Source organism: Calliphora vicina, chromosome 1 (assembly GCF_958450345.1).
Source record: "Calliphora vicina chromosome 1, idCalVici1.1, whole genome shotgun sequence".
NCBI classification, from domain to species: domain Eukaryota; kingdom Metazoa; phylum Arthropoda; class Insecta; order Diptera; family Calliphoridae; genus Calliphora; species Calliphora vicina.
In genome coordinates, this window is record NC_088780.1 from 18,885,611 (window position 1) to 18,908,724 (window position 23,114).

The following is a 23,114-nucleotide window of genomic DNA, read 5'->3' on the forward strand; positions in this document are numbered from 1 at the left end:
GTAATTTTTATGTACTTTTTACCACTTGTTACTAAAAATAACTTTCTACTACTTTTTCTAAAAAGTAATTTTTATTCTTTATCTAAAATGTACTTTTTACCACTTTTCCTAAAAAGTACTTTTTACAGTTTTTTCTACAAAGTCTTTTTTACATCATTTCCTGAAAAGTAATTTTACAACTATTTTTAAAAAGTTATTTTTACTACTTATACAATTTCCTACTTTTTCTAAAATGTACTTTTTTTACCATTTTTCCTGAAAAGTACTTTACATTTTTTTTATAAAAAGTACTTTAACAGTTTCTTTTTAAAAAGTACTTTTTACAGATTTTTCTAAAAATTAAATTTTAGAGTTTTTCTAAAAAGTACTTTTAACAGATTTTTCTAAAAATTAAATTTAAAGTTTTTCTAAAAAGTACTTTTTACAGATTTTTCTAAAAAGTACTTTTTACTAAATTTCCTGAAATGTAATTTTACAACTATTTTTAAAAAGTAACTTTTGCTACATTTTCTAAAAATATTTTAGTACTTTTTCTAAAAAAGTACTTTTACTTTTTCTATTTTGCTAAAAAAGTACTTTTTACGGCATTTTCTTAAAAGTTATTTTCACCATTTTTAATAGAAATTACAAAAACTACTTTTGAATTTTATCTTAAAAAGGTACTTTTCTCTTTTTTCCTAAAAAGTACTTTTTTACTATATTTGTCAATATTTTTCCAAAAGTACTTTTTTGCTTCTTTCTAGAAAAAAAATATAAAATTATTATAATTTTTGTATTGTTATTAACCCAATTCAATTTGGTTAAGGTCAGTTTAAGTTTGATTTAACATAAATTAAACATTAATTAAAAAAAATGTTTGATTTAATCACGTGAATTAGTGACAAACTCAAAAACGTACTTGCTTATTTAAAAAATAAACTACAAACAACATTGTTGTTGTAGACATTTAATAACAAATTTTATAAAACCATATAAACAATACATCAGAAAAAAAGTAAACAATATGCAAAACAAGTTTTCAAACATCACACAACACTCAAACAAAACGTGCCCAAAAATTTAAATAACTTTTAATTTATCTATTGATATACTACAACTTGTTTTTGTTTAACATTTTTGCTTAGAAAATATTTAGAAATCTTTAAATAAATTTAAATTGTTAAAACCAAAAATTAAACCATAATTGTTACTTTTTGAGTGCTAAAATCTCCAGTAAATAAAAAGTATTGACGTCAGTTTGCCTATATGCTTTAATTTTTTAATTATTTATGACTACAACCCATTAAAAAAAAAATAAACTGAAATAATTCATAAAAATATGGAAAATCAAAAATTTGCTGTTTTAAATATGTATGTGCTAAAAAAATTTGCTTGTGTAGTCAGCCGCTTTATTGTGTTTTCAATGGAGACGTATGAAAATGCTGGTGTTGAGTTCAAATGAAAGAATGTGTTTTTCGCTTTTCTTTTGAAATTGTAAACAAATCATTTGCTTGTTTATTAATTAATTGTTTTTTTTACTTTTGCTGCTGCTGTTTGTTTACTTCTCTGGTGTTGTTTGTTTCGTTTTGCGAGCGGTATTTTGGCCATACCATTCTTTTTTACGCCTGCAGTTTAAACAAAACAAATATGTATTAAAAAAAGAAATTTTTAGTTTATATAAACCAGGTGGTGTGCAGGAATATTTATTTTTTTTTTAATATTTTAACACTATTGCATCATTGAGATCTGAATTTGTGATGCATTTGTTGTAAAAATTTCTGGCATCATTGTTTACAATTTGCATTAACAAATTGTTTGCTGTAAACTAGTAATGCCAAGTTTTACTATGTTACAGTGATGCTATATTACGGTATTAACGAACATAAATGTATCAAAAGTAAATCGAGATTCTAGTTGATAAAATATTTTCTAAAAATTATTGTAATTTATTTTATTAAAAAGTAATTTTTTCCTACATTTGTAAAACTACATAAAAGTATGTACTGAAATATGGTAAATTTCTTAAACATGATTTTTACTACTTTTCGTAAAAAGTACTTTTTATTACATACTTTTCCTAATGCATTAAACACATTCAAGACAACAGGCTACACGACTACACGAACACAAATTCTGCTGGTTACAGTTGTAGTCGTGTGTCAGCTACTGAATTATTTTAAAGACGACAGCTACAATTAAACAGCTGATTTATAATTCAGTGGTGCCACTTTAATAAAAAATAACCGTACAAAATTCCAAAGTAATTAAGATTGAAACAATTATTTTGAGTAAAAATATATATATGGTTATAATCAATTATGTACTTGTTATTAATTTATTTCAATATGGTTATCAGAAACTTCTCTTAATTAAGTAAAAAAATATATTTTTTTTAAGCACTAATTTGATTTACATTTTTTTATTATATTAGCAACACTATTTCTGTTTTGTAGTTGACAAAAATAGAAATTAGCCTAATTCGGCTACATCGGCATGAGTAGTCGTGTGGCCGTGTAGCTGTGCTGTCGTTAAAATAATCGTCTCCATATAAACGTGTGCATTTTATTTTTGACAGATTGAAGTTGGTAGCCTGCTGTCTTGAATGTGTTTAATGCATAATAAGTACGTTTTACTACATACTTTTCCTAAAAATAACTTTTGTTTTCAAAAATACTATTTTTACATTTCTATAAAAAAGTACTTTTTACTATTTTCCTAGAATGTACCCTTTAATAAAAAGTACTTTTTACAAAATTGTCGAAAAAGTAATTTGTACTAATTTTCCAAAAAAGTACTTTTTACTTCTTTTTCTAAAAAGTACTTTTTGCCACATTTTCTAAAAAGTACTTTTTATTACTTTTTCTAAAAAGTACTTTTTACTACTTTTTCTAAAAAGTACTTTTTACTACTTTTTCTAAAAAGTACTTTTTACTACTTTTTCTAAAAAGTACTTTTTACTACTTTTTCTAAAAAGTACTTTTTACTACTTTTTCTAAAAAGTACTTTCTACTACTTTTTCTAAAAAGTACTTTTTACTACTTTTTCTAAAAAGTACTTTTTACTACTTTTTCTAAAAAGTACTTTTTACTACTTTTTCTAAAAAGTACTTTTTACTACTTTTTCTAAAAAGTACTTTTTACTACTTTTTCTAAAAAGTACTTTTTACTACTTTTTCTAAAAAGTACTTTTTACTACATTTTCTAAAAAGTACTTTTTACTACTTTTTCTAAAAAGTACTTTTTACTACTTTTTCTAAAAAGTACTTTTTACTACTTTTTCTAAAAAGTACTTTTTACTACTTTTTCTACTTTGTACTAAAAAGTACTTTTTACTACTTTTTCTAAAAAGTACTTTTTACAATATGGTATAAAAAGTACTTTGTATTAATTTTTCTAAAAAGTACTTTGTACTAATTTTTCTAAAAAGTACTTTTTACTACTTTTTCTAAAAAGTGCTTTTTACTACTTTTTCTAAAAAGTACTTTTTACTATTTTTTCTACTTTGTACTAATTTTCCTAAAAAGTATTTTTTACTACTTTTTCTAAAAAGTACTTTTTACTACTTTTTCTAAAAAGTATTTTTTACTACTTTTTCTAAAAAGTACTTTTTACTACTTTTTCTAAAAATTACTTTTTACTACTTTTTCTAAAAAGTACTTTTTACTACTTTTTCTAAAAAGTACTTTTTACTATTTTTTCTACTTTGTACTAATTTTCCTAAAAAGTATTTTTTACTACTTTTTCTAAAAAGTACTTTTTACTACTTTTTCTAAAAAGTATTTTTTACTACTTTTTCTAAAAAGTACTTTTTACTACTTTTTCTAAAAAGTACTTTTTACTACTTTTTCTAAAAAGTACTTTTTACTACTTTTTCTAAAAAGTACTTTTTACTACTTTTTCTAAAAAGTACTTTTTACTACTTTTTCTAAAAAGTACTTTTTACTACTTTTTCTAAAAAGTACTTTTTACTACTTTTTCTAAAAAGTACTATTTACTACTTTTTCTACTTTGTACTAATTTTCCTAAAACGTACTGTTTTCTAAAAAGTACTTTTTACTACTTTTTCTAAAAAGTACTTTTTTAGGAAAAGGTGAAAAAGTACTTTTTACAAAATTGTCTATGAAGTACTTTTTACAAATTTGTCTAAAGAGTACTTTTTAGAATAACTAGTAAATTGTACTCTTTTGAAAAAGTAGTAAAAAGTACTTTTAGAAAAATTTGTTTAAAAAGTATTTTTTACAATATTTTCTAACAAGAACTTTTTACTATTTATTCTAAAAAAGTACTTTTTACTATTTATTGTAAAAAGTACTTTTTACTATTTATTCTAAAAAAGTACTTTTTACTATTTATTTTAAAAAGTACTTTTTACTATTTATTGTAAAAAGTACTTTTTACTATTTATTGTAAAAAGTACTTTTTACTATTTATTGTAAAAAGTACTTTTTACTATTTATTGTAAAAAGTAATTTTTTACTATTTATTGTAAAAAGTAATTTTTTACTATTTATTGTAAAAAGTATTTTTTTACTATTTACAATTTTGTCTAAAAATCGTTTTTTACTATATTTTCTAAAAAGTACTTATTATTACTATTTATTCTAAAAAATACTTTTTAAAAATGTTTCTAATTACTTACACATTTTGCTTTGTATTTTTTACTACTTTTTTATGAAATAATCGAGAATTTTTTTAAAGACCTTTGAATTTGTTATACTAAGCCTAAACGTACTTATTTTTAAATAGTACCTAAAAAGTACTTTTTTATAAAAAAATTTAATTTTCTTTGAAAGACCTTAAAATTTGTTTATAAAAGTACTTTTATACAAAAAAAACAAGTTTTTTGAAAAAAGTACCAAATTGGTATAAAATAATTGTAATTTTCTATACTAAAATTTTGAATTTTCTATTTTAAATCTGAAAAGTACTTTTTAGAAAATTCCAAAAATAGTACTTTTTTAAATGATCGTAAATTCAATTGAAATATTTTCTAATACACTAAATACTGTACATAAATAGTACTTTTCTAAAAGAAGTAGCAAAAAATTGTGGGTTACACCACTTTTGCGCTGATGGCCTCATTATATAAACAAATACATAGTAAATTGTCTAACACATAACAGAATTTCTATCCCATTGTTTTGCTGTTCAATCATTCATTTTAAAAGCACGTGACCTAAACAAGATTTTCAAATGAAATCTATTCTAAATATAATGCAATACTTCCTTCCATACGTGTTTTGCATGGCCATGCATATGTTCAAACTCAAAATCCATGACGTCATCACCAAATTTCACCCAGAATATAATAAATTTAAAAGCTTAAAAACAAAGCGAATTTTTTTATATTCAAATTTCAATTAATTTGAATATTTAAAGAATTCTGAAACTGAAAAAAAAACAAACAAACAAGAAACTTTAAATCAAAATGCATCTAAAAACATGGCTATAAATTTAAAATGTTTCATTAAACAAATTTAATAATTAAAATTTAAAAAAACGGGTTAAATTTTGTTTATGGAATTATTCTGACAATGTTTATATTAAAAAAACTGAAATGAAATTTCTTAAATTCAAAACGAATTAAGAAATAGAGTGAGTATTAACGCTTTGTCTATTTTGTTGGGGGGTGATTGTGGAGTTGCAGACACATGGTGAGTGTTTTTAGGTTTCAATTTCTTTCATTAATAAAAAAATTAATAAGGTTTCACTTGTCTTGTTTTTTTTTTGAGGGTTATAGACACGTTTTTATGACAATTAAACCGAAAAAATATTTATTATATTTGTGGTTTAATTGAATTTCTATTAAACAAAAACACCATGAATTATATTTAATTTGTTATGGATGCTTGTAATTGTGGTCATTGGAAGGAGATGAGCTTTTCTTCTAGAATTTCGTTTTTTTTTTACAGCAAAAAAGTCGTTCTTTTTTCTTTAAATTTGTATTAAATTAAAATTTCTCTTTAAACTAATGTTATGAATTTTTTGGAATTTCCAGGAACAAGATGCTAAATTACCCTCATCCAGACCGTCAAGTGCACCCGCAGAACCAAATGCCAAAGCAGCTCGCAAAGCATCCAAAAAGATGAAAGAAGAAGCCAGGTAAAAAATGCAATAATTAAATAGTTAAAAGTTCTGAAAAACTTGATATTAGGCAAAAAAAGTAATATTTTACTACCTTTTTTAAAAAATAAAATTTAAATGATTTTTTTAGTTAAATTTCTTTGTAAATCTCTTAAAACAACTTAAAATAATAAATTTTTATTTAAAAATCGTATGAATAAAAAAGTAGTATTTTACTACTTTTTTAAAATATCGTGATTTTATGAGGTTTTAGATAAAATGTTGTTTAAAATATAGTAAAACTAAAACAAATTTGTAAATTTCTTGAATATTTGAAATTTTAAAAAAGTAGTATTTTACTACTTTTTTAAATAATTTTGATTTTATTTAGCTTTCGATAAAATGTTGTTGAAAATATAGTAAAACTAAAACAAATTTGTAATTCTCTTGAATATTGTAATTTTTAAAAAGTAGTATTTTACTCCCTTTCCAAAAATAATTTTTTTTACCTCAAATTTTTTTTAGAATGTTATTAATTTAGAATAATTTGCGAAAATTACATGAATTTTGGAAATTTTAAAAAAGTAGTATTTTACTACTTTTTGAAAATTTTGTTTAATATTTTACTACCTTTTTAAAAATAACATTTAATTGATATTTTTAGTTAAATTTCTTTGTAAATGTCTTAAAATAATAAAACTTTCTTTAAAAATTATATTAATAAAAAGTAGTATTTTACTACTTATTTCCAAACTTGTTGAAAATATTGTAAAACTAAATTAAATTGCCAAATTTCTTAAAAAAAACTTGATATTAGATAAAAAGGAAAAAAAGTAGTAGTTTAGTACCATTTCAAAAGTACCAACGCAAAACTTTTTAAATATTTGTCTAAAATTTTATTCAAATTTTCATGTAATTTTATTAATTTCATGAATATTGAAAATTTAAAAAAGTAGTAGTTTACTACCCTTTTGATAAAATTAATTTTTATGAGTTTTTAGCTAAAATTTAGTTTAAGAAATTTAAATAAAAGGCATTATTCATTTGTGAAATATTAATGTGAAGAATAATAATGTTACCCCCTTTCTCTCTTCCCTTTCTCCTATTTAGACGCCAAGAAAAAGAAGCTAATCGCCGCGAAAAAGAAGCCCGCAAAATCGAACGTGAAACCGCCAGACGTCTAGAACGTGAAGCGGCCAAACTGGAAAAAATCAATCGCAATGCGGAAAAAATGTCACGCAGCACCGAACGTATGGGCGCCACCACACGCTCAGGCTCCCTCGAACGCAGGCGCAGTGGCGACGAGTCGCCCGTACTCAATCAATCGACCGTACATGGTATCGCTAGTCCCAATCGCCGACCCACCATATTCGATGTATTTCGGCAGCGTGCAAAATCCGATGCGAAAAAGCAAAAAATGCTCTTGGATCCATTGTCGGCAGCGGCCGCAGCCACGGGCAATGAAATGGGCAGTGCCAGTAGTACACATTCGGCATCGGGTGGTAGTGGTGGTGGTGTTGCAGGCGCAGGTGCCGGTACTGGTGTTATGAATTCCATGAAAGTAGCTTTACAAAATTCCGGCCTAATCGGTGGTGGCCATCATCAGAAACAGCATCCCGCCGTAACGATAACAACGGCCGATGGTAGTACGTCGGTGAAGAATAAGTACAAAGATGGTTCGGCACATCCCCATCAGGGTAGTGATGCTCATGTACGTTTTGATTTCTATAATTTTAATGGAATTTGGTTTTAAATTGTATTATTTCGTTTTCAGTATTATCATACAGTTACGGCTGTACGTAGAGCCGATGCTACCCGTTCGCCCATGACCAAAGTGATGGACTTGTTTAGACATCGTTCAAATTCTGCAGCCACAGAAGCTGATAAACGTAAAGCGGTGAGTTTTTCTATATTTGTTTTGTTTACATTTGCTTTAAGGCGTTATTACACTATTTGTTGGGTTTGCTCTAAGGGTGGTTGACTCGGCTAACTGGTGTTTAAGGTGAATTTAGTAAAGACACTTTCAAGTTGTTTTAAATGCTTTTATAGTAAGACTACCAACCTCCAGAGGGCGCTAAAGTTTATGTGAGACTAAATATATTTTTATTCAGGCATGATTGCAGTCAGTTTAAAACTATAGGTACATATTTAAAGAAATTATAGGAATTTAAGGAAAAATAAAGTAGTATTTTACTAATTAGTAAACATTTTAAAGTTTTTCATTTAAAAAAACAATAAATGAAAAAAAATTATATAAAACTAAAATAAATTGGCGATTTTTCATAAAAACTATAAAAACAAAAAAGTAGTATTCTACTACCTTTTTAAATATTAAAAATTGTTATAATTTTTGCCTTTTTTTATTTAGAATATAACTTAATTTGATAAAATTCCACGAATATTGGAAATTTAAAAAAGTAGTATTTTACTACCTTTTTCAATAATATTTTTTTTTTTGGAATTTTAGCTAAAATTTTGTTTACTAAACAGTAAAACTAAAATAAGTTGATACAATTTCTTAAAAAACTTGATATTCGGCAATAAACAAAAAAAGTAGTATTTTAATACCTTTTCAAAAGTACGTTTTCATGATTTTTTTAGTGAATTGTGTTTTAAATTATTTCAAAACAGATAAAATAAATAAAATTTCTTTTAAAAAACATATTCATGAAAAGTAGTTTTTCACTACCTTTTTCAAAAATAATGTTTTGATGAGTTTTTTGGTCAAAATTATCCTCAAAATATGTTAAAACTAAAATAAATTGGCAATTTTTCACAAAAACTATATTATGGGTAAAATAATAAAAAAGGAGTATTCTACTACCTTTTTAAATATTAAAAATTTTTATAATTTTTGCCTTTATTTTATATAGAATATAACAAATTTAACTTAATTTAATAAAATTCCATGAATATTTGAAATTTTAAAAAAATAGTATTTTACTACCTTTTTCAATAATATTTTTTTTTTTTTTGGATTTTTGCTAAAATTTTGTTTACTAAACAGTAAAACTAAAATAAATTGGAAATTTGTCATAAAAACTATATTATGGTAAAATAATAAAAAGTAGTATTTTACTACCTTTTCAAATATTAAAAATTATTATAATTTTTTACTTTATTTTAGTTAGAATATAACAAATTCAACTTAATTTGATCAAATTACACGAATATTCGATATTTGAAAAAAGGTAGTATTATACTACCATTTTTAATAATAAATTTTTTATGAATTTTAAGCTAAAATTTTGTTTAATGAACTGTAAAACTAAAATAAATGGTATAATTTCTTAAAAAAATTAATATTCGGTAATAAACAAAAAAAGTAGTATTTTACTACCTTTTCAAAAGTTACATTTTCATGATTTTTTTTAATTAATTGTGCTTTTAATTATTTCAAAATAGATAAAATAAATAAAATTTCTTTTCAAAAACATATTCATAAAAAGTAGTATTTCACTACCTTTTTCAAAAATAAAGTTTTGATGAGTTTTTTTGTTAAAATTATATTCAAAATATTTTAAAACTAAAATAAATTGGAAATTTTTCATAAAAACTATATTATTGTAAAATAATAAAAAAGTAGTATTTTAGTACCTTTTCAAATATTAAAAATTATTATAATTTTTGCCTTTATTTTATATAGAATATAACAAATTTAACTTAATTTAATAAAATTCCATGAATATTTGAAATTTTAAAAAAGTAGTATTTTACTACCTTTTTCAATATTTTTTTTTTTTGGATTTTTGCTAAAATTTTGTTTAATAAACTGTAAAACTAAAACAAATTGATACAATTTAAAAAAAAAAAAACATAATATTGGTAATAAACAAAAAAAGTAGTATTTTACTAACTTTTTTATAACTAAAATTTTAAAAATTTTTAGCTTAAATTTTATAAGAATATGAAAATTTTAACTAAATTTAACAAAATCACTGGAATATTCGAATTTTAAAAAAGTAGTATTTTTTACTACCTTTTTCGAAAATCATGTTTATATAAGTTTTTTCTTAAAATTATGATTAAAATATTTTAAAACCAAAATAAATTACTAAAATTTCTTTAAAATCTCTATGTTATCATTAAATTTTGAAAAAGTACTTTTCACTACTTTTTTCAAAATTAAAATTTATTGCTTAAAATTTCTTTTAACATGTAGTAATCCTGTAAATTACTAAAATTTTTGCTAAAATTCATTATTATAAAAAGTAGTATTTTAGTACTTTTTTAAAAAAATTAAAATTATTGAATTTTTAGCTTAAATTTTAAGGTAAATGTATTAAAAGTAAAACAATTTCATAATTTTTAATTATTTTAAAAAAGTAGTATTTTACTACCTTTTTAAAATATTTGATTTTTGATACTTTTTTACCAACAATTTGTTTGTTATATAACAAACTAATAAAAAAAACAAGGAAACTTTTTAATTTTATTGAATTTCCCATATATGCCCGCCATAAATCTCCAATTGCCCACATAATTTGAATTGATTAAAAACGTTAAAATTTCATTTTTTGCGTGCTTTAACAATTAAACATTTGCTAGAATTATAGAATAAGTTTATGACGCATTTGCTTGACTGATTAAGATTTGTTGTTGTTTCTTTATGATTAAACCGAATAATTCAAAAAGTTAATATAATTAATCAAAATCAAGCGTTCGTTCATAACAGTAAATAAACATCAGCAAAATATTGGTGCAATTGTAAATGACCGAACCGAAACCAATGTTTATTGATTGGAAATAATCTCAGGAATATTTTTCTCAATAACAAATACCAACCAACTGTAGACAAATAGGTGCTAAAGATAAGAGCCCAAGCAAGCGATAAAGAGCCAAATTTTGTTGAACTATTATAAAGATTTCTTATCAAATAGTGGTAACAACATACGACATCAATAAGCTCATTTTATAAAAATAGCAATCAAAACAAAAACACTTTATTGACAGCTGTCAATTTGTGTTTAAATAATTATGAACATTTAACATTTTAAAATTTTTTTTGAAAGAATCCACCTTTGATTTGTTTTAGTTGTATAAAAAGAAAAAAAAGCTTTTTTTCTACTTCCGTTATTTAGTTAGGTTTTACAGCCGCTCTCTCTCTCTCTTATTTGTTCTCTGTTATTGTTTTGGGGATCATTAAAGGAGAACCATAAATAAACCTGTATTTCATTGTTTTTTTAGTAAATAAACAGTGTTGGTCTTTATAGAAAAGCATGTGTGTTGAAAAATAATCTTAAAAATTTCTTTAAAAAATTAAAATGTTCGAAAGTACCAGAATAGTAGTATTTTACTACCTTTTTCAAAACTGCCAATTTTTACTTTTTTAGCTTAAATTTTTAAGAAAACAACCAAATTTAACTAAATTTTTGAAGTTAAGAAAAATATAAAAAAGTAGTATTTTAGTACCTTTTTCAAAAATTATATTTTTAGCAGTTTTTTGTTAAAATTTTGTTACAAATATTCTAAAACTAAATAAATCAGTAAATTTTTTTTAAAAAACTTAGTGTTAGTTGGTAAAAAAACAAAAAGTAGTATTTTACTACTTTTTTACTAAAAAATTTAAAATTTATGACTTTTTAGCTTCAATTTCATTAAAAATGGGATAAATTTCAAAAAAATCGTATAAAAATAACTGATTATAAGGATTTTGAAAAAAGTAGTATTTTAGTACCTTTTTCAAAAATCATTGTTTTAATTAAAATTTTCTTAGAAATATTGTAAAACAATAAAAAACTCCAAAATTTCTTTAAAAAATCATGATTTTAGGTAAAAAAAAATAGTAGTATTTTACTACAATTTAAAAAAATAAAAATTTATGATTTTTTAGCTTCAATTCATTAAAAATGTAATTAATTTAAAAAAAAATCGATAAAAATAATTTAATATTAGGAATTTGAAAAAGGTAGTATTTTAGTACCTTTTTAAAAAATCATAGTTTTAATGAGTTTTAATTAGATTTTGTTACAAATATTGTGAAACTAAAAAAAATTCTAACATTTTTTTTTAAAAAACACTTGATATTAGGTAAAAAACCAAAAAGTAGTATTTTACTACAATTTAAAAAATTTAAAATTTATGATTTTTTAGCTTAAAATTTATTAAACATTTTATAAATTTAAAAAAATCTAATAATAATAAATATTAGGAATTTGAAAAAAAGTAGTATTTTAGTACCTTTTTCAAAATTCATAATTTTAATTAAAATTTTGTTAGAAATATTTTGAAACTAAAAAAAAATATAAAATTTCTTTTAAAAAAAACTAGATATTAGGGGAAAAACCAAAAAGTAGTATTTTACTACAATTTAAAAAACTTAAAATTTATGTTTCTTTTATTAAAAATGTAATAAATTTAAAAAATCTGATGAAAATAACTGAATATAAGGAATTTGAAAAAAGTAGTATTTTAGTACCTTTTTCAAAAATCATAGTTTTAATGAGTTTTAATTAAAATTTTGTTAAAAATCAAAAATTTCTTTTAAAAAAACTTGATATTAGGTAAAAAAAACCAAAAAGTAGTATTTTACTACAGTTTAAAAAACTTAAAATTTATTATTTTTTGGCTTCAATTATATTAAAAATGTAATAAATTTAAAAATATTGATAAAAATAACTGAATTTTAGGTATTTGAAAAAAAGTAGTATTTTAGTACCTTTTTCAAAAATCATAATTTTAATGAGTTTTAATCAAAATTTTGTTAGAAATATTGTGGAACTAATATTATGGAACTAAAAATATTGTGGAATAAAAGTAGTATTTTACTACCTTTTCAAAAAAAATATATATTCATGATTTTTTTTATTTACTTGTCTTTCTAAACGTTTTGTGAACAACATAATAAAAACGTAGTATTTTACTACCTTTTTCAAAATCGTATTTTCAATTAATTTTAGTTGAAAACTGAAGATTTCATTAAAAAATCAAAATTGGCTCAAAAATAAAAAAAAAATATTTTACTACTTTTTTAAAAAATTAAAAATTTATGAGTTTTAGCTTAAATTTTATTTAAATTATAACAAATTTAAAGAAAATCTTAAAATCACTTGAATATTGCTAATTTTAAAAAAGTAGTTTTTTACTACCTTTTCAAAATTTTTTTAAATTATTTTAAATTTCTTACAAAAAATCATATTTTTAGTTAAAACCTTGTGGGAAATATAGTTAAACTTAATTAAATTACTTAATATTAGGTAAGAATTTAAAAAGTAGTTTTTTACTACCCTTTAAAAATTTTAACATTTCTGTTAAATTTTGTTTGTAATCCAATAAATTTAAACAAAAAATTATAAAATCACATAAATATTGGAAATTTGAAAAAGTAGTATTTTACTACCTTTTTAAAAATTAAATGTTTATTACTTTTTAGTCAAATATTTGTTTAATAATGTTTTAAAACTAACAAAAAAATCTTAACACAGAAATAAATTCTAAATTTTGGAACTTTGTTTAAGTTTTAATATTTTATTTTAAATTAAAAATATTTTCTGTAAATAAAAAATAACAACAGTTATTCAAAATTTACTTTTTTGTTTGTTATTTTCTTTCAAATATCACTTTGGTACTTTTGCCCTTTCCGTACAATTGTACCTTTCATTCCTAACCACCGGCATAACACACGAAGGCGTATGATTTATAATTTTCTATCATTTAATTTAAGTACTCATACTCTCATGAGTACCAGCACTACTCTTTAGTTTATGGTTTTGTTGTTATTGCTTTTTGTTTACATTTAACGGTAAATGCTGTATTAGTATGAACACAACAGAGAGCTTTTGTTGTTGCTCAATATAATCCAGCTAGATTGAGCAAATCTAACGGAGACTAAATAAAAACAAACAAATGATAGCAAAAAAAAAAACAGTTAAGTCAGCTGTTTATCTGTCAGTCGAACTAAATAAGTAGACATTTTATTTAGTTGTTTTTTTTTGTATTCTTTTTAATTTAATTTTGTTTTACGTTTAAGTATTTATTTTTTTTAGTCCAATTTTGTTGCATCCATATGACGGGCCAGCGTGCGCGTTTAATAATTAACAAAATTTTCAAATAAATACAAAATTTTATAAAGAACAAAAAAAATAAAAATAAACAATTCTGTGTGTGTGTTTTGTTGTTGTTGTTTATTTTAATAAAATTTTCATACGTGCTTGTTCGTTGGTTTGTTTCTAAACAAAATATTTACATGAATGAAGAAAATTTTACAAAATAATTTTTAAGCAAAAAAAGAAGAATTTAACAAATAATAATAATTGAAATGTTATTAAGAAAAAAAATGTATTAGAAAGTGTTAATATTTAAGTGTTTAAAGTGCCATAATTAATAAATAAAAATTTAAAAAGAAATTAACAAAAATATTCCTTTAAATTGTGATATAATTTTCTTTAAAAAAATAAGAAAATAATCTGTGATTTTTGTGGTATAAAATAATTAAAAATCATGTCAGTTACAAAAATATAATAAGAAAATTAAAACAAATGGAAATGTCTTGTTTTTATTTATGACACGGGACATCAAAACAACAAATTTGTTTCTAGATACATACATGTCATTTAAATTGATTAATAAATCTTATGTCACAGAATCTATGATGCTCTCCCTGGATTATTTAAATATAATTTATGTTAATTTTTTAAAATTTATTTAAATGATTTAAAAGCTATTTTATGGTTTTTTAAATTTTCTTAAGATTATTTACCTATTTCGACTTAATTTTATGGATTAATGTAGAACAAATTGTTCAATATTCTATTATTATCCACAGAATTCCCATTCAAAGAATTCAAAAATTTTTTTAAATTAATTTTATAAATTTTTTAATCTTTATTAAGTAAATCTTCTAGAATAATAACAATAATAAACAGTTTTTGATGATTTTTTAATCTAGCTTTGGTTATCGTTTTCCATAACGATATACTTCCACTTAATATAATTTTTGTATGAGAACTGTCATGATAGAAAATCTCGATAGATTGAGAAAATGACTAATTTTTATTTTATTTGACATTTTTTTACAAGATCTGTAAAAGTTTTAAACAAAATTTTATTAGTTTTCTTAATATTAAAGGAATTTTTTATAAAGATTTTATGGAATTAACAAAATTTTGTATATAGATTACTTTTAATTACTTTAGACTTATTTACATCTAAATTCCCTAATAATTACTCCTTTTCCTGTGTCTTTAAACATGTTTTCCTTTAAAATGGCATCTCTTCTTCATTTGATTTGTTAGTCAAGCTTTGGTTTGTTTACATTACATTCCCTTCAAATTGAAACAGTTACAACAAAAGATAAACAATACACAAAGCTACCAGATAACAGAATGTTGCCACATTTACATTGTGTCATATGGTAGCTTTGTGTATTGTTTATCTTTTGTTGTAACTGTTTCAATTTGAAGGGAATGTAATGTAAACAAACCAAGGCTTCAATAATTTTGATTTTTATAAAGAAAATGTAGATAGAAGTAGGGAAAATTGGAACAAAAAACTGAATTTTAAGTTAAAAGAAGCAATGTTTAACATTTTTTTTAAACAAAAACTAGATAAAAACTTTAAGTCATATTTTAAGCTAAACTATCATAACTTAAAAAAAAAACTCTAATTAAACAGGCACTTCGCTAAATTTACAGCTGAAAATCTTTAAAATAAAAAATAAAACTTCAAAAAATAAAGAGAAATCGAAGAAAAAAAGTTTCATGGCAACTTTTTAGTGAATTTTAATCATTATTTAAATAAAACAAGTTAGAGAGCTATATTCGGCTGTGCCGAATCTTATATACCCTTCACCAAATTATATTTTAAAATAAATTTTTTAAATATTTGTTGGTAAACAAAATTTAATTGTTTTTTAATTGTTTTTCATAAAAATTTTTTTCCAAATTTTTTAAATTTTTTTTTTTGGAAAAAAAATTATTAAAAAAAAAATTTTGATGAAAAAAAAATTCGGGTTAAAAAATATTTTTCCCGATTTTGACCCATTGTAGGTCCAACTTACTATAGCCTTATCTACATCGTTGCAATGGACTTTGAAATATCTATCATTAGATATCCATATTGTCTATATTAATGACTTAGTAATCCAGATATAGATCAAAAATAGGTCAAAAATATATGTTGTCCCGGTTTTTTGCTCATATCTCCGTTATTTATGAACCGATTTTGCTGATTTTAAATAGCAAACTTCTCGAAAGCATGTCTGACAGAATTATTGAAGATTTGGATCCCGAAGATATCTGGGGTCTTCAGAAAATTGATTTCAACAGACAGACAGACGGACATGGCTTAATCGACTCCGCTATCTATAAGGATCCAGAAAAATGTAGAAATTACAAACGGAATGACAAACTTATATAGGGTATATATAAGTTTGTCATTCCGTTTGTAATCTCACGAAAGTGAAGGGTATAAAAACAGGACAGAACTAACTAAAAGGCAGTAAAAATAGCGATAAATCTGTTAGATAGGCAGCATAACCAACTAATTATTTGTTGTATAACTTAAAAATACGAGATTTTTTAAAATGTTTAACTTTAATTTTGAAACATTTGTTCAATATAAATTTATTCAAAGTATTGCCCTTTGTTAGCTATGACCTTTTCCCATCTTTCTGGCCACATATGGATTCTCTGCCAAAAGAACTGCTCATATTTTGAGAGCTAATCAAGCCTATTTCAGATACTCTAAAGAAGTGAAGCGTATCCCAGAGAGAAAGAGCGTTCTGCTTCGATCGAAACAATTAGTAGTCGAAGGGGGCAAGGTTTAAACTATAAAGTTCCCAACCCCTTCATTCTAAATAGTTTTTAATAGGTATTGCAACATGTAGCCGAATTTTGTCATGATGGAATATTACAGTTTCATGTCTGGCCGTTCGGCCAATGCTCGCTTCAAAGGAATCAGTTGTGTTCGGTACAGGTGCTCTGGGATTGTCTGGTCAGATTTCAGCAGCTCATAATAGATAGGACCCTTTTGCTCCCACTAAATACAGACCCTTACCTTAGCACCATGGATATTTGGCTTTGATGTCGATTCGGCTAGTTGGCCGGACTTCACAGACGATCTCTTACGCTTCGGGTTATCGTAATGGATTCATGATTCCATCGCAAGTAATGATTTTCTTTTATAGCGTTCAAGCAGCATTTCAGACATACAAAATCATCATTCAAAATCTATGGGCTTCAATTCGTATGGTAACCAATTTCCCTGATTTTGAATGAATACTGCTGCTCGCAAACGTTTTGAAATTGCTCATTGAGTAGCTCCCAATGATTTGGACAGCTCTTGTTGAGTTTTACAACAATATTTATAGAGTAATTCCTCCAATTCATGGTCTTCAGACTTATTTGGCAGGCCTGGGGGATATTTGGCTTCCGTGTCAAAATCATCACTTCTGAACTGCACAAACTATCTATTGCATGTTGAAACCGATGCAACACATTCACCATAATCCTCTTTCTATAACTGATAAACGTCAAACTGGCTGTCAAGATAAAAAATTAGCAGGTACAGTCTCCATTTATTAGTATTATTGCTTCGTTACCCCCTGTCTATACTTGACAAATATTTATCATAATGAATGAATGACGTTTGTTGTCAAGACAAAGTTGTCTGAGCAAAAGCACTAACAATTTTGCCATAACAAATCAATAATAATAATAAATGGGGACTATACCTGATAATTTTTTATCTTGACAACGATTTTGACATTTATCATGATACAAATTTATCAGGTATAGACAGGGGGTTAGTGCTGTTGCTCTTGACAACAAATGTCATTAATTGTTATGATAAATATTTGTCAAGTATAGACAGGGGGTAAGCTTTGGTGAGCAATGAGTGTGCTTCAAAATTGGAAATTTTCGAAACAAAAAAAATTATTGTTGTTTACTCTATAATGTTCAATGACTAAGTAAGAATAAATGACAGATATGTACCCTTCAAAATGACATCTAAGTTATTAAAAAGAAAAACCGTATTCAAAAGATATGCCATCTATTAAAAATTCCGCATTTTTAAGTCATACATTTCATTTCTAAACTTATTTTTAAATTTTTATTGCAGTTTTTGGCAATTTTTTTAATAAATTTTCTTATTTTTCTAATATTAAAAGTACTATCTATAAATATTTTATATTATTTTATAAAATATTGTGTAAAAATTACAATTACATTTTTCTTTATTCTTGATGGCAACTAAATTTACTCATTTTATAACTAAGACTCATTTTGCTTGCAAAAAAGACTTGGCATCACTTTTGTTTCATTTGCTCTTCTCTGCTCTGGTTTGTTTACATTACATTTCTGCACACAGTTGCAACAAAAAGGTAAACAAAGCTGTCAGATGATATACAATTTAATTTAGACATGTTAAAGATTTTTTTGAAACATAAAACCAATAAAATAAAGGAAAATTGACAAATACAACAAGCACATTATATTTAAAGTAAAAACAGATTAATTTTAATTAAAATTAATTTTTAATTGAAACTAAGTAAATTTTTAAAAACTTTGATAATTTTGCAACTAATAATCTTAAAGAATTTAAGATAATCTTTAAAACTGTTAGACAAAATTCTTTTTAAAAAAAAAACTTAACATTCACGTGCTTAACCACCACCCACAGCACTCGCTGAAACCGCTAGACACAGCACAGCACAACTGAGTAGAGTGGCTGCCACAAAGTAAACACAAATACTTTTACAATAAACAATTAAATAATGCATGTTTGTAATAAATAAAGGTCGTTTCTATTATAAAATTGCAATAAAAACGAACGAAAATTTTCCCAACAAGTGTTTTGATCTTTTGTTGCTTATTATTTGTGTTGTTTTGTTTTAATATAAATGTGGCACAGATAAAATAAAAGATAATAGCAAATGATAACTACTATAGGCTGCTTAATAGAAATTTATAATTTCTATTAAATTGTTTAATGCACTTTTCACACATTCTTTAACCCTATCTATGTCTATACCAGATAAATTTTTGTCATAATAAACGTCAAAATGCTTGTCAATATATAAAATTATTAGGTATAGTCTGCATTTATTAATATTATTGCTGCATTATGATAAAATTTGTAAAGCTTTTGCTCAGACAACTTTATCATGACAACAAATGTCATTAATTGTTATGATACATTTTTGTCAAGTATAGACAAAACGGTTAAGGCTTTATGGCAGCATTAAACAGGTTGGCAACGTGTTAACTGTGAATGTCACAAGCAGAGATGGACAATTAAAACTAAGAGAATTTTAAAATTCATTATTTTTTGCCTTTTTAATTTCATTTTTTCTTTTTTTATTTACTTTTATAAATAATAAATTGTACTATATTTCTTTTAAGTAAATATATTAATTTCTTGTTGTTTTTTTTTATGCCTCTAATCTAATTACGCTCAAAATTCAAACAATTTAGCAGCAATATGTTAATGAGGAAGGCATAAAATAAAAACAAAACACAACAATATTAATATGTATGTAAATTTAAAAATACTATTGTGTAAAAGAAACGCCAAAACTAAAAAAAAAATTATATTACAATTCGTAATAATTTCAATGCAAATATTTTGAAAAACATTTCAAGTTCAGTAAATTTGTGAGGTTGTAAAAGAAAACTAATATTTTGTTCTTAAGCTGATTTAAAACTTTTTGGAGCCAGCATAAAAAGGGAAAAGAAAATTCAAGGCAAGGTTTTGCAAATTTGTCAACTCAAATGGAATTAAATTCAAACTAAGGCTTTAATAGCAAATGAATTAGTTTTAATATATGTCAATACAATTAAAATTTAACCTATACTAAGGATTTATTGGATGTATGACTTAAAAATGCTGGATTTACAATAGATGGCGTATCTTCAATCTGTTCTTTATTCTCAATTACAAAATTTTTTTGTATGCTACCAAATTCGGCAAATTTTGTTTGTTGACGTAGCCTTTCATGCAGAAATGGGCCTTATCGTTGAATGAGCGAAACGTTTGGAACGTTGAATTTCGATAAAACAATTTTTATCATTTGCAGGCAAAACAAACTGAATAAATGACAGCTGTAACTTCAATAATATGCCTTGTGTCAGCTGTCAAAGTTCGGAAGTCACTATTGCTAATTTCTATTTCAATGTTATTGTCACAAGAAATTATTGTTTTAAGAATAATGTGTGGTTACTCTTTGGTACAACATTATGGAAATAATTTTATTTTAAAATGTTTTTTAAACAAATTTTACTGTTTGTTTAACAATAAATTAATAACTTGAATAAGCTTTTTCTTTTAAAATAATTTATTTGCTTAAAACAGTTTTATGTTGTTGCTATTTCTTTATTTTGGGATATACATACATATATTTGTAGTATTCTAAAGTGAAAACACTTGTCATAAATTTGTTAAATATTTTGTTCAAAAAAAAAAATTTAATTTAAAACATGTGATTAAGTATTGAGTGAGTTAATTTTAACAAATACACCAATTCCAATGGAAATTTATAAAATTAAGTTAATTTTTATAGGAAAATTGTTTTAATTGTTTTCCTTATAAACATTATTGTAATAATTGTTTAGGAACATTTTAATTTTTTTCAACTATTTTCAATTATTTTTCTTATAAATTCTCGTGATCACAATTTTCTTTATAAAACAAAACATTGTAACACTGCAGCTTAATAAAAGGTTATGGTACGAACAATAGCAGTTGGCAACGAACTACGCAGTTGGCAACATTGCTTTAGGTCAAACGTTTGTGCAGGCAGTGATGTCATATATTATTGCTAAACCCGCCTCAAATTAAATATCAATGATGACTACATTTAACAAATATTTAGAAGCATCCTTTTTCTCGCTATAATTACCAGAGCTGTAAATGAATCATTCATTTTTTAATTAATTCGCGAATCATTCACACAAAAAATGTATTGAATGAAATTTGAATCAATTCAAATGAATTTGATGAAAATGAATTGCAATTAATTTTCAATTCATGTGAATTAATTCAAAATCAATTCAATTTAAATGAATTGGAAATCAATTGCAACTCATTTCTGCCTAATTCGTTTGAATTGATTCAAATTTCATTCAATTAATTTTTTGTGTGAATGATTCCCGAATTAATTCAAAAATTAATGATTCATTTACAGCTCTGGTAATTATAACGAGAAAAATGATGCTTCTAAATATTTGTCTAATAAAATTTAGCAAATTCATAATCAATTAAAATCAAAAAAGAATGATTCATTTACAGCTCTGATAATTACAAATTAAATGTAGCTTTGTTCGTTACAAATTACAAAAGTTCCCCTTACGGACATGTTTCTTTATTATTGTGTTGCTTTCAAGGTTGGCTACCGATTCGAAGGTAACGCTAAAATAATATTCAAAAATTTGTCTTTTCCTTTATTTCCCACTGAAACATTAAAGTAATTTCATTAAAATTGTTACATTTTTTTCAAATATATTCCAATTTCTTTTATTATTCTTGTTTGGAAAATTTCCCCTCTTGATAAGATTTATTGCGGTTTCCTCTATGGAAGTAAAATAGTATTTATTATTGTGTTTTTTTTTCTAATCTTAGTTCCAGCCTTGTTAAAATTTAATCTTTTAAGTGGACCTACCTTTGCTTTTTTTTACAAAAATAAATCATTGAAAATAATTTCAAATATAGATTAGCTAATTATTCAATCAGTATCTATCTATATAGTTGACGAAAAAACCCCATATATTTTAGCCAACTTAAAAGAGTTTCTTCCATAAATATACGACTTATTTCTTTAGCTGAAAAGTATCAATAAAATATTTAATACCATTTGAATAAGATAAGATAATATGGCAAAATAGAGAAAAAAAGCTAAATGATTTATGATTTAAAGAAAGAAAGTAGCAACCCAGTAGGAAAGTTAAGACTATCTGATACATTTTTGGTTTAATTGTAGCTGGGCTAAAACAGTGGTTTTGTGGAAATATGGTAGCACTGAAATGTCGTGTGTTTTTCTTCTTCTTCTTTGAGGTTGTCATTCACCCAGATTGACTGCAGTGCTGCCAAAAGGTAAACAAAACATCCTATAGGTTTTTTATGGTTTTTAGTCCAGATCAAGAAAGCCATTCAATACTAATTATTGGCAACATGATGTTAATATTCTGCTGGCATTAGAACAAAAATATAAGAAGAGACTGTGTTGGTGTCTGCAGCCAGTTCAATATGGAAATCTATGTATATTGATTGTAAATCCATTAATTTTTTATTATATTTTAAAATATTTCTTATGAAGTATCAGCTATCTAAACTATTTTTAAGTTTTTTTTATAAAAAATTTTTTAGAATTTTTTTTTTGTTTAATTTTAACTTCCGTTTTCTTGTTTGCTTACATTGTCATTAATATTTTATTCATTTGTATTTATTTAGGTGTAAATATTGTATAAAAAAACATAGTTTTGGTTTTAATTACTTTCTAAAAAAAAATAAGTTGATTTTTTAGATTTCTTTTGTTTGAGTTTTTTCTATAATTTATCATTTTAATGTAGTAAATTTTTATTTAATTTTAAAGGGTAAATCTTTACAAGTTAATATTTGTTAGAAAGTTTTCTAAATATTAAATAAATGTGGGCGTATCTTTTCAACTCGGTTTCTCTTTTTAATAACTTATATGTCATTTTGAAGGATACATATCTGTCATTTATTCTCACTTAATTATGAAACTTTGTAGTGTAAACAACAAAGGTTTTTTGCTTCGAAAATGTCGAAGCGTCATATGCGGCAAGTTTAGCTTTACTTCTTTAATTTGAAAAACAAAATGCCGATAAGTTCCATTGGATACAACGTGCGAGAGTTACCAAATAATATTCAATGAATGTCAACCATTTAACAACATTTAAACAGTCTGAAAATTTCCTCTTTTTACTTTAAAAATTGTTTACCAACAAATGAAGCACCCTGTTCTTTCTTTATGTTTTATTACAATTCATTCACAGACATCAAAATCAGATAAAATAACAACTAATATAAATCTACAAATTTGTTGTAGTAGCCGTAATTGTACAATTGTTTGTTGTTGTTTAGTTTGTCTGTCTATATGTTTATTTTCTATTTAGA

At 23.8% G+C, this 23,114-nt stretch overlaps 1 protein-coding gene across 4 annotated transcripts in view; it reads left to right on the plus strand.

Annotated features, from left to right (window-relative positions):
* Positions 1-23,114, plus strand: part of SNF4Agamma (SNF4/AMP-activated protein kinase gamma subunit) — a 279,015-nt gene that overhangs the window by 126,889 nt on the left and 129,012 nt on the right. For all 4 annotated transcript variants that reach the window (XM_065516510.1, XM_065498054.1, XM_065516351.1 and 1 more), the window contains 3 exons: positions 5,977-6,080; positions 7,152-7,752; positions 7,816-7,938. In XM_065516510.1, coding sequence (XP_065372582.1) covers positions 5,977-6,080; positions 7,152-7,752; positions 7,816-7,938 — 828 coding nt within the window. The remainder of the gene's footprint in view (positions 1-5,976; positions 6,081-7,151; positions 7,753-7,815; positions 7,939-23,114) is intronic.